At 40.2% G+C, this 12,116-nt stretch overlaps 3 protein-coding genes across 4 annotated transcripts; 2 read left to right on the forward strand and 1 right to left on the reverse strand.

The window, feature by feature from the left end:
* Positions 1-1,872: 1,872 nt before the first annotated feature.
* Positions 1,873-3,519, forward strand: cldn35 (claudin 35). The gene has a single exon (XM_067496253.1). The coding sequence runs from the start codon at positions 2,819-2,821 to the stop codon at positions 3,506-3,508; it is 690 nt and encodes a 229-aa protein (XP_067352354.1). The 5' UTR covers positions 1,873-2,818; the 3' UTR covers positions 3,509-3,519.
* A 112-nt stretch (positions 3,520-3,631) lies between these two features.
* airim (AFG2 interacting ribosome maturation factor) lies at positions 3,632-6,348 on the reverse strand. Its single transcript, XM_067496264.1, has 4 exons — positions 5,897-6,348; positions 5,471-5,650; positions 5,272-5,390; positions 3,632-4,397 (listed from the first exon to the last, which is right to left on the reverse strand). The coding sequence occupies exons 1-4, from the start codon at positions 6,163-6,165 to the stop codon at positions 4,360-4,362; spliced, it is 606 nt and encodes a 201-aa protein (XP_067352365.1). The 5' UTR covers positions 6,166-6,348; the 3' UTR covers positions 3,632-4,359.
* A 57-nt stretch (positions 6,349-6,405) lies between these two features.
* On the forward strand, positions 6,406-10,379 carry cdca8 (cell division cycle associated 8). Of its 2 annotated transcripts, none has more exons than XM_067496232.1 (11): positions 6,406-6,531; positions 6,865-6,957; positions 7,152-7,280; positions 7,762-7,802; positions 7,922-8,000; positions 8,163-8,230; positions 8,378-8,460; positions 8,562-8,660; positions 9,383-9,512; positions 9,770-9,856; positions 9,989-10,379. In XM_067496232.1, the coding sequence occupies exons 2-11, from the start codon at positions 6,867-6,869 to the stop codon at positions 10,022-10,024; spliced, it is 843 nt and encodes a 280-aa protein (XP_067352333.1). In that variant the 5' UTR covers positions 6,406-6,531; positions 6,865-6,866; the 3' UTR covers positions 10,025-10,379. The 2 variants fall into 2 exon arrangements, with proteins under 2 accessions (XP_067352333.1, XP_067352341.1); XM_067496240.1 differs by having other exon boundaries at positions 6,459-6,512.
* The last annotated feature ends 1,737 nt before the right edge of the window (positions 10,380-12,116 follow it).

Below are 12,116 nucleotides of genomic sequence, written 5' to 3' on the forward strand. Positions count from 1 at the left end.
AAGACAAAATCTAAGTCAAGGAGAAAGCATCAAAGCAAAGTTGTATCAGAAGAAGTGTTTACATTTCATGAGGTGCAAGAAAGAGCAGAAAGGAAGTTATGAGATATAAATGCATAGGAAACCTTAATTATTTACTTTTAAAACTAATTTTACAATGTGTAAAAGGTGGGAGGGTCAAAGGTTTTTTCCCATAACTATGTACTACCATGTGACTTTGTTTTGGTCCTTTCGGCTTATCCCGTGAGTTCAGGGTCGACTGAACTTACCAACTGAGCTACAGCCGCCCCTATGTATCACCGTGTGACTAATAATACATCATTTGAGTCCATCACAATTTTCCTCTGTAGGGAAGAAGGGGGGGAACAAAATGGTAAAACTCCAGTAAAGTACAGCTAATGGAAATTGGAACTTAAGTTACTTAGCACCTCTTCCATCACCTTTTTAGTTAGAAGTAAACCATATGAGCCAGAGAATATGTGGGCTCTACTACAGTACACTAAATACAAAGCAATACTGAAAAGTTAATCAAAGACACGTTTCATTTCAAAATACAATCTTGTAATTGGGGACCAGTGTCAAAGGTTGACTGGTCTAAGCTGTATTTGTTTAGTGCAATTTACCAATCCTGAAATGTAATGCCTTTGAGCATTAATAAAATAAAAGATATCACTTCATTTAATCCTAAAATGAAATTTCTGAAATGTCAGGCCAGCATTCATAATATCTCCTTGTTTTGCTCGACCCCAAGAGACATTTACTAGGCAAATTGTACACTAAGAGCTAAAATGTAGTGAGTCACAAAACAATTTACAATGTACGAGGGAGTGAAGTACTAGCATGCACCAAAAAAGTTAGCACTTGATTTAATGTATGATTAGTTTTATTAATGATAAATATTATAGTGTAATTTACCCAGAGTCCTGTTTTGAACTTGGTCCCTTCTATAAACAAACATGTTCATGCGTATCAACCCCCCCCCCCTCCAATTTCCTGTGTCCTGGCTGGTTGTCATGACCACTGTTACCAAGGAAAGTGGAGGCTACAGAAAAAAAGGAAACCTGAAGCACAGATCTTGACGCCGTGATATTTAATTCATCGGTACGCTGGCACACCGAGGTTCAATGTAATGAAGATGATGCAAAAGCGCTTACGGGTAGAAGAGACATTTTTTAATATGAAGACAAAGACCTGCCATCAGATCTGTCTGTTACATACGGGGCCTTTTTTTTTTTCTTTGTAGCAATTCAACATAAATGTATATTGATCATGAATACGAAATATCTTTTGATATCGGTTTCAGCAACAGATCTGTCACATTTCTGCCTTTCATGGCCATGTCACACAAAAAGGACCAAGTGAAAGCTTGTTTTTGTGAAAGCTTCCTTATGTGTAAGTTTGTAGGCCACACAAATTGTGTAATCCCCATTGTAGAGGCCCTCCATGTTGTCTTTGTGTTAACTGATCCCCCTACAGACTCTGCTCCATCCCCAGTCCATCCACCCCTCCCTCTTCTTGTTGTATCACCCTCTTTTGCCCTCTCCCTCCCCCCCCTCTCTCTGTCACATCGCTGTTGTTTTATTCTGGGGCTCAATGTAGCTTTTGCAGGTCTGACTGTCAACAGCAGGACTGAAGAAGGGAAAGAGTGATATGATTTTTTTTTTTTCCTCCAGGAGTTTGACTATGTGGCAATAATTTTTTCTTTATACATTAATTGGAATTTAGGCTCCTTTGCTACTGGAGGACACGGCTGGGGCGGGGGGAGAGTTAAGCCGAGCAGCAGCTGAGGTCTGAAGTGGCCTCACCAAGGCTTGGAGCCCCGGCACCATTTATTGTCAAAAGGAGACACTTCAGCTGACAACAGCAGCACTGTTCTGCTGGCTGTTTTCCTCTGAAAACCTCTAATTTTCTGAATTAGAGACAGATTAAAAACCTGTCTTCTGTGAAGTTTGATGTGGATTTTTGGAAAAAAAAAACAAAAAAACGCACAAATCAGTGACTGGAACAATCTCGTCTGATTGGTTCTTCTACAGCTGATTGCTCATCTCTAGTGGATATTTAATTTATTCTGTGAGGACTAAATATTGGATTTCTGTCAAGCTAGAGGTAAAAAGCTTTGCTGCTTTTTATTCTGTGTAACTGAGCACCACTATTTTCAACCCTTCAGTGGGAAGATACACTTAGAGCAGCATCATTGGACTTGCAGCCAAGTATCAGGTTATATCAGTCTGATCCATCTAGGTAAAGTTACGCCAAGCCAGGAGGGTGACACTAAAATACCTTTGCAGCGAAACAAACTCCTGGATTTGAACCACAGTTGAAGGCAAAGAGCCACTTCCACACACACACACACACACACAAGGAAAAGGCTGGCTGAGCTCCGTTTTGTCCACTGGGCCCAGGTAAAGCCTGATCGATCCTGCTTCTGTGGGCCGCCACAGGTGACTGCACAGCTATCGGCTACTCAATAATGCATTGACTCGGACTCAGGGATGAAAAGGAGGAGAAAGTGTGGGAGCCTCTGATCCTTTGTAAAGGCGGATGACTGTTGGGAGAAAGCTTCTGGATACTCAAACAAACTGAGGGCGCGAGGAAGTGAAAACTGTGAGCAGATGGTGAGGAGAAAGAGAAAAAGAGAAGAAAATGTTGATATGCTGCTGACAAAGTGACACTGATCATAAGGTGCTTGATTAGACCACAAAAGAGAAACTGCAGCAAAACAAAGCACTAGACTAAAAAGGATAAGAGGTAAAATTAATTTCATCCCAAAGACGAACAGAGTTCTTAGTGACTGACGCTGTCCTAACAAGGTGTTATCGCCATGGTGAACACTGGCATGCAGCTGATAAGCTTCACCTGCGCGGTGAGCGGCTGGATCATGGCGATCGCCGTCACGGCCTTACCTCAGTGGAAAGTCTCAGCTTTCATTGGCAACAATCTCCTGACCGCTGAGATCAAGTGGGAAGGCATCTGGATGAACTGCATCTACCAGACCACAGGTCACATGCAGTGCAAGACATACGACTCCATGCTAGCCTTGCCTCCGGACATCCAAGCAGCTCGTGCCCTCATGTGTTTAGCCATCTTCATGGGCTGGCTCTCCTGCACCGTGTCCTGCTGTGGGATGAAGTGCACCACCTGTGCCGGGGACGATCGCAGGGCCAAGGCTGGTATTGCGCTCTCAGGGGGAATTCTCTTCATTCTAACAGGCCTGTGCGTGCTGATTCCAATTTCCTGGACCGCTAACACCGTTGTCCAAGATTTCTACAATCCCAAAGTGCCCACAATTCACAAACGAGAGTTAGGTCAGGCTATTTATCTAGGCTGGGCAGCTGCAGTTATTCTTATGATCAGTGGAGCTGTGTTGAGCAGCACCTGCCCCTTCATGGAGAGAAGTGGCAGATATCACAGGGGTTACATAGGCCGGAGCTTTGCTAATTCACCAGCTTCTGCACCAGATCCCCCGAAACCCATCACATCTAACAGTCTGCCACTAAAGGAGTACGTGTAGGAAGAACAGGAACGAACCCCAGCAGTGGGAGGGGGGGTGGAAGTTAAAGATATTATGCGTCTAAAGTTCTCCAACTCTGGTTCTCTCCTTTAAAGCCTCTGATATTTAAGTAAATCATTGAGATCTGTGTATTTATATTTATTGATATGTTCAAACTATATTTTGCTTATTTGTAAGTGTTTTTGTAGCGTTAAACCAGTCTTCAGTACTTAAACATTCGTGCTCTGTGTTTCATATTAGTGCCTGAAGAAAGCCCACTGCATATACTGGGACATCAACAGCAACAGCAAAAAAACAAAAAGACTCAGTTATGATGGCTTCTATGATGGCTTGTGTTGTAAAGACTGAAGTGACATCTGCATTAGTTAAACATTCACAGTGACCGTATCTATTTGTCACGGTAAATCTTGACTGAGTGTGCATCAAAAAGTATGAAATAAAACCTGTTAAAATGTGGGTTGTGTGCTGGCTGCTTCTTCGAAATAAATTGGATTCATTCTGACTATCACAACTCTCTAAGTGAGCTTAATACAGTCACTCGATCAATGAAAGTATGAAATGCCACAATGCATTTGTTTGAAATAGAAAAAAAATTATTATAATTTCATCTTCAACTTGTATCAACATATAAAATCTAAAACATGCACACATTTCCCACCCATCTCTAGCAACATGTGATAAAGTAGAAATCCAGTCCTTTTCCTATCAAGCATAGGAAATGTGTCCATTTGAAATATACCAAAACAGTCCCTTCAGTTGTTGAGCGATTGTCTTCTTCTCTTTTTGCTATTTAATAGAAACTAAGTCAGTAGCTGGTCAGAATTCCTCCTGTGCTGCGTTTACTCTCTTCACTAGGACTCCATGAAGAATGACACTTTGCAAAGTATATCTGAAAATGGACAGAGAAGTCATTAGTTAATCGGCCAAACTTTATGGCACTCACACAATGAACACCGACTGCCAAGGAAAAAAGACATTATAGAATTTGTCTCAGGCCAGCTTGTGCTAAACCAAGACTGTCTACATAAGCCAGGTAAATGCATAAACACATCTTTCTCTCTCAGTTTTGGACCCGCACAATGAAGCGAGCTGCAGATGGCTGGCTTAGCGTTGTGTGTATGAGAAAACAGACCTTTATAGAACTTTTTGCTGACGTTCTTCCAGTTTGCTCGATATAAATGCACAAAGCAGAAGTTAAAATAGTATGCCATTTTTTTCCCTCTTGTTTTCTGTGTCAAGCTTGGTTGTCAGAGCCCACACATGCACAGTAGGAAGAGAACGGCATGTTTATTGGGTTTAAAAGACTAGAAAAGTCGTAGGATTGTTTTATTTTACCCCCATTTGTGTGTGTGTGTGTGTGTGTGGAACTGAGAGCCATGAGGAGAGAAAGTCTCTAGTGTACATGCTATATAGGGCCAAAAATGCAGAAGAGTGAGGATCATCCCAGTCATTTTAAAGGCTGCAAGTTGAAAAATCGGGATTTTTTTCGATGTATGTCCTAAAGTCCAAGTTGAGGTGAGGCTGGCTGAACTTTTTTTGTAATAGAGGGAAGTCCCTTCACAATCATATCTTATTTCACAACATAGAAATCATTAAACACATCAAAAAATAACATTTGTTGTTACATTGGGTTAAACAGCATTGTATTAAAAAAACGCACTTTAAAAACATCTAACAATCTGTTAAAAGTAAGTAAAATCTGAATTGGAATTTGGAAATATGAGGTTAATTTTTCACAGCAATATTATACAGAGATATTTTACCTGTGATGTTGTCTTCTGCACTGGAAGACTCTAAGGACTCCCATCTCTTGGGAGCGGATTCCAGAAGTGACAAGTTGTCAGCTCTCAATGTTTGAAGCAGAGCCTTCCTCCTCAGAAATCTGATGACATGAGTTGAGGGGAGAAAAGAAAAAGCCCTAGAACATAACACAAGCATGCAACCATGAGCACCAAAGGATACTGTTGCCGATAGTGACGCTCAGCATCCTGGAGCCACTCCAGCATGTCAGCGATTGATGGGGCAGTGGCCGAGCGCTCCGAAACAGTGAGCAGATCCAGACTGTCTGCGTTTTGCTCATACAACTGGGAGACTGCGGAGACCTGGTTACTGATGGCATCTCGGGCAGACTGGAGAGAAGACCTGAGCGAAAGAAAAAAAGAATGGCGAGATGAGCTCATACTGAAAATATTTATATACATAAATCTGCCTGATAAAATGATCACATTAAATAACAAAACACTTTCACTGATATCGCAGTGCAATACAATACACATTTTATCATATGCTGCTCCTTTTGTGATTTCCTGTTCCAAAACCAGATGCTACTTTTCACCGGCATAGAGGCAGACAGATTAGGAATAGGAGGCGCGCACTTGACTTACTTACATCTTCTCATTTAATTTGCCCAGTACAGTGTCCGTTTCTTGCAAGAGCTTGAAACGCAGCCGCTCCTCTAAGTCAGGAAAAATTCTGAGCGGCGTGTTGGATATTTGGACGTTAGACAATGCTCTTGACTGCTCTGCCAAATTTCCGAGAGACACCAACAGAGGACTGCATTCCGACAACACACTCCTCCATAATGTCTGGCTGTTTTCCAAACTCTGAAAGCTTTTCCTCAGGGCTTGATGAAGCTGCGTTAACGCAGGTTTGGACATTTCAGGAGCCGATTTTAGACATTCATTCACCAGCCGATTACAGCCGCGTGTGTACAATAAAGGAACTCTTGTTTATAAATATTATGTAAAAGTTACTTAATACGATTTTCCTAAGCTTTTCACGTGTGATAATTTTCACTGGTACTAAAATCACATTTCCACCATACTGCTTGCTCACCACTTCCGTTTCCTGACGTGAACAATGACGCTTGGTGCTATGATTGGCCGAAAACAACTTTGCCTCACTGTAGTTAAGACGCGCGTTGTGATTGGCTCTTTTGGAACATTGGCTCCTCCTCGCGCGAAGATTTGAAAAAGGCTCAAAGAAGAGACGCTCTAGTCCTCGAGTAAGAAACACATATTCTGGTAAATATGCATTTATTAACTATGTGTTAGAATAAAAAAAAGTTTGTTAAGAGGCGTGGCAGTGTTAATTAAACCAGCAGTGAAGCAACTCTACCAAATTTTCGTAGACGATCGTGATCATGGTTATTAACGAGCAGGACATTGACTTTAGCTTAGCATAAACTTTTAGCTAGCTAGCTTGATTTCTAGCGCTGCCGTTATTTCCTTTAAATGGGTTAAAGGCGTTTATAATACACAACTACGGTGATTTTTTTTTTTTTTACATTGATTTCAATCTCTCCTAATAGCAAATGTGATCAAATTGTCGTCTTTTTTCGCTGCCTATCCTTGCAGACATGGCTCCAAGGAAAAGGACGACCAAAAAACAGAAAAACAATCCCAAGACGGCCAAGCTTGAGGCCTTTCTGGATGATTTTGACAGTGAAGGTACACACACACACACACACACACATATTTTATTTAATTGCTGAAGCTAAATATTGTTGTATACCTAATACCTATAGATCCTGACATAATGGCCAATTTAAGATTTGCTACAGCTTGTTTATGTGAAGCCATTGTCAATTATTTCATAAACTACAGGGTGTAACTGCTTCCCCAACAACACTTTGTTTTCGCAGTAAAGACCAGAGTTGGACAGATGAAAGAGAAGCTCAACCAGCTGTTGAAAGATGTTGACAACAGCTACAACATGGCACTAATAAAGCTCCCCATGGCCATCAGAAAGATGTCCTGGTTGGAGCATTGCAGTAAGTTGTGACAAACCCTAAAAATTACATTTCTGTAACCTCAAAAAAGGCATTTGGCGATATCTGATGATTCGTAATTTCATTTGCAAAAATATTGCAAAAAGTATTTTAGGCTACAGTAGGCAGTGTCATTGGTAATGAATGTAATGCGATTTAAACAACAACTAGATGGAAAATAAGGTTCACGATCGAAATCGTATCAACAAATTATATGTAAAAATGAATTATGTATCAAAGCACTTGGTTAATAATTCTTTTTGTATGAGTCGCATAATTTTTCATTCAGTAATGGTAAAATTAAATAAATGTACACTGTACACAAATAGATATTTGTTGCAATTAGGCATGTTTGCTCCATTACCCATGAAACACATCTGTACTAGTGCTTTGTGAATTGTATAAAATGAGATGCGGCTGGGTTTTTTTTTCTTTGTTGTTCTCTAAACATAATTAAATGTAAAACTTATTCTTCTCTATGTAGAGTCTGAAAAACCAAAGTCACCAGGTGCAGATAATACACAGGTGAGTTTACGATCTATTGTTCTTGTCATGTCAGTTCTCGAATTGTCATGTTGTCATTTAGAGAGTGTTACATGTTTCATATCAGTTTTATCGTTTGAGTTTTCTCATCCATCTATCAGCAAAGAGAGGAAGAAACCGCTGCCGTTAAGAGCGTCGAGGCTGAAGACCACGCACTCCTTCTGCAATCGGTCAAGAAAAGTAAGGAGAAACTAGTTGTAGTTGTATTCTTAACTGAAAGAGCTTAACTAAAGAGCTATTGCAGATGCAAAATTGTATGGAAAGCAGAACTGAATTTAAGGTTTATAACCTAAAAACCTTTTGAATTTGATTTTTATCTCATTTACTTTGTCTCCAATCCAGTGTCGAAGAAAAAGGGTGCTGCCAAGTGTATATCAGAGGATGAAAACACTCCAAGCACAACAAGAAAGGTAGTGACCGATTTTCATTCAGTCAAACGCAGTTGAGCATTAGAGTCTGGGTGATCATAAGTGTGTATTTGGTGTCATTGTTGGTGTTTTTGAGGGGAGGGGGTTGCATCCCTTTTTGTGTTGTTTAAACACTTGCCCCTAATGTAGACGAGAGCTACACGAAAGCCCCCAGCTACATCAAAAAGAGTGAAGGCGCTGTCAGTGAGCAAGCAGAACACTTCCATCAGACGGTAAGATGCATCTTCTCTTTTTCTTTTTTTTTTTTTTCCCTTCTTTTAAACTTTTCAAGTTTAGTACTCCACTAGTGTAATACTGACATGTCTGGTTTCAGATCAAACAGGAAGCCCTTGGTCACTCCTGCTAGAAGCATGCTGGATTCTTCTTTGATGATGGGCCCTACTCCCCTCATCACCCCACGCTTTGACCCAAGGTGAGCACATACCGCAGTGTATACAGTGTGTATTATATTTTGCTACGTGTATAAATGCAGTATTGGAGGAGGGTAGCCTAAACCTTGGGGCTCACCTTTTTCCCAATGAAGTGATGAAGAGAACGTAAGAGCCCAATCCGAAACTGTGTTGTGCTAGAGAGAGAGAGAGAGATAGATACTTTATTAATCCCTGGAGGTAAATGTTTGTGTTGCATCAGTGTAATAATACTACAGTACACATACAAAGTAATAAGATATCAATGAAGTTTAAAAAACTGTACTACATGCTACATGATTTGTCTTCTCCTGAAGTTAGCAAAGTTCACATTTACTGTCAATTAATGTAGACAGGTGGCCAAATGACTAGAAAACAGTTTCGTTATTTGGAAGCAAAACCACAAACATTTGCTGGTTCTAGTTTCTGTCAATTTGGGTTGTGGGTAATTTTCAAACAGGCTTTCATCCAAGAGATGGTGCAAATCATTTGTAGCCTTACATTGTGGAAATACATGGCTTTTCTTTCTACGATTTTGACTTCTGGAGACACAGCATGAAAATATATGCCTAAACTTGTTGAACAAGTTGAACTGACATCTTTATGTGACTGTTATACTACAGTGTATTTAGCCTTGTTGGCACAGGTTTCTTGCCAATTTGAACTGTCTTTTATAGTGTGAGTGTGTGGAATAAATAATTCACCACTCATGCTGTCTTTCTTTTAGACTCCCTAAGACCCCTGCTGTGAGAGTTCCTCGCCACAAAGAGAGGGTCTACAGCATTTCGGTAAACGGCTCTCCCATTGCAGCAGGCAGTGAGGACATCGTCATCAACGTCCCCATCAGCAATGGAGAGGTGGGTACACAGTTGGCTGAGCGAAGACACAATATTTTCTTTTAACAGAGAAGGAAGTTAGCAATTTATTCTTATTGACACAATTAACAGGAAAGAAGTTAAATTCTTTTTATTCACTAGAGTAAAATGGGTCATTTTATATTTTAAATTACGATATCACAGTTTAACATGATATTGTTGACATTTCTGTATGTAAAACCTGTGTTTATGTTAAAATCAAACTTATTCAATTTCAACTGTGTTGTACGTTGATCCAGAGCATCCAGCTGCTGGCTAGTCAGATGGACTCAGTAGACCTGTCACTGCTGGATGAAACTGCCCTAAAGAGCATTCGGTTGCTGCAGGTATGTGGTCCTACAGAGAAACCAGTTGCCATTTTGAAACGGGTTATAGTGAAGCTGTAAAATTTTATAACATGCTTTTTAATCTCCTAATTGTTTTTCTTTTTCTTCTTTTTCTCCCTCTCTCTGTAACAGAATCGCCTCAAAACCCTGTGTGAGACATCAGGATGACCTAACCATCAAATTTTTCAATTTGGGTTAAAATGTGTTATTTGTCAGTTTGTTGTTACTCATTTACTTTTGTACGAAAATCCAGTTAACTGCTGTATTTACTTCAACTTTCATTTTATGTCGGTAGTCTGTGCTGTGTTTTGTTTTGTTTTTGAGAAAAAGACTAAATCCTTTTGAGGAATTATCCCTGATATCCCTTTATTTCTTTGGGCCAGTCAGACTTGTCTACATTTTGTGACTTCTATTGAAATCATCAACAATCTTCATTGTTTTAAAGTCCAAATACTTTTTTTTTTCTGTACATATTCCACTCTTTATGGTATAAAAACTGATAAAGAATTTTACCACAGCTGCACATTTGTGTAATATGGTTTATTTTATATTAAAATTATGCAGGTCAATAGGACACTATGAGTAGACTGAGTAGACCGTGTATTTTATATTTTTCATGTAATTTATAGGGAAGCTTTTTCTTATGGACACCGTGGCTTTGTACATTTGCACAGTGAGCAGCAGGTGGCAACATTTCAACGTGTAAGGTTTGGTTGGAACATTAATGACAGTTCTGCTCCACTGTCTTGCCAGAATTTAAAGTCTGGACAAACAAATAATTTTATTCAGACGCCAAAAGAATAGGAGTGATTTAAGTGGGTTTTTTTTTTGTTTGTTTGTTTTTTCTAAAGATGTAGATGCATAAAACAGTATTTAAATGTATGTAATTCAGTTTCATTACACAGTCTGAAAAGTTAAAGGAGGCAATAAAAATCACTGCTGTATTTTGCTACACCACATTGAGTTTTATTAATGATATTAGTAGTGGGTTAATAAATATGTCAGAATATTCTAAAGATGGCACTAAGATATTCCTGGCAGAGCAGTCCTTTTGTATTTGCCCTTTATAGACCACAACTGTCTTTGTTTGGAGGGACGTTAGTGAGTCACGTGACACAATGTTGGCAGGAAGTGGCAGCACGTCCCACTGCTGGCACAGGAACCTGCACTCTGACCTTCGGCAACATCATAACTCTGCCAATTAGAAGCTTGTTAAGCCTATTTAGGCCTGATGAGCTCGTTAGGGTTTGCACCTGGGATGGCGAACTGGGTCAGACTGGGCCTCACCTTGGGTGCAGACGGACGAGCATAACTCTTTGCTATTCCTGCTGTTCTCACGCGTCGTATGCTACAAAGCCAAAGCGTGAGATCTCCGTGCCCCCCCAGTTGAAAGAAGGCCTCTTCCCTCCCATCTGTATCCATCTTAAGTGCTTTATCATCTGCTGTCTCTTGCTGTGCAAACTGTGCTGCGGAGGTAAAAACCAAGTTCTGCATCCCTACAAATGACAGATGTTGTGGTCAGCAGTGCATGCAGTTCAGCTCCCTTGTTAGCAGAGCACCAAGCCCTTGCGCACCTGCTCTACATATAGAAATTTCCTAGTATTACCTCTCAAAGGATTGGATCCTATTTTTTTTATTTTTTTATTTTTTTATTCTCTAGGTGGGTGGAAAATTGCCATTTTGCACGGATGGCTTGGTTTTCAGTAAGCACGCAGGCAGTGGCGCAGTGACAGGTGCGGTATGGATGGGGCGGATTTTGAGGTCACAGAGCAACACTGCTACATAAATCATCTGCTGAGATGTTCAGGATGAGGGACCGGAACTGTGAGACAGTGGGAGGAAGAGACACAGTACTGAGAGGCATCAACACTTATCAGCCAGTCTGTATTCGTAACTATGCTGTGCAGTTCACCTAGTCAAAAACATTTCTTAATGTTAAACACTTAAAGCTCCATTTAATGCTACACTAATCAGTATTCTTAGGTATTTAGCTTATAAGGGACCTGATAAGACTATTGCGCTTATTGTTGGGGTAATTAATAATGTTAAAAATACAATCAAAAAGTTAAACCTTTTTGTCGAATTCAATAGATGCTTTTTGATGTACAAACTTCTTCATCATCTTAGACCACCACCTCCTCTGGGAGCTTGTGACACTGTGCTCAAGGAATACAATGCAGATGTGCAGATTTTGTTCGCTCATCTTTGTCTGTAAGAGCTGGTGAGACCTGGAATTTGTTACCAGGCAACATCACGCAAA

This window comes from Channa argus, chromosome 1 (genome assembly GCF_033026475.1).
Source record: "Channa argus isolate prfri chromosome 1, Channa argus male v1.0, whole genome shotgun sequence".
NCBI lineage: Eukaryota > Metazoa > Chordata > Actinopteri > Anabantiformes > Channidae > Channa > Channa argus.

Bases quoted from the DNA above. Each gene is read 5' to 3' on its own strand.
- cldn35 (XM_067496253.1), top strand. From the start codon at position 2,819: ATGGTGAACACTGGCATGCAGCTGATAAGCTTCACCTGCGCGGTGAGC.
- airim (XM_067496264.1), bottom strand. From the start codon at position 6,165: ATGTCCAAACCTGCGTTAACGCAGCTTCATCAAGCCCTGAGGAAAAGC. The intron at 5,651-5,896 runs GTAAGTAAGTCA...TCTTTCGCTCAG, and splicing joins GGCAAATTAAATGAGAAGAT to GTCTTCTCTCCAGTCTGCCC. The intron at 5,391-5,470 runs GTATCCTTTGGT...TCATGTCATCAG, and splicing joins GAGCGTCACTATCGGCAACA to ATTTCTGAGGAGGAAGGCTC.
- cdca8 (XM_067496232.1), top strand. From the start codon at position 6,867: ATGGCTCCAAGGAAAAGGACGACCAAAAAACAGAAAAACAATCCCAAG. The intron at 9,513-9,769 runs GTGGGTACACAG...ACGTTGATCCAG, and splicing joins TCCCCATCAGCAATGGAGAG to AGCATCCAGCTGCTGGCTAG. The intron at 9,857-9,988 runs GTATGTGGTCCT...TCTCTGTAACAG, and splicing joins AGAGCATTCGGTTGCTGCAG to AATCGCCTCAAAACCCTGTG.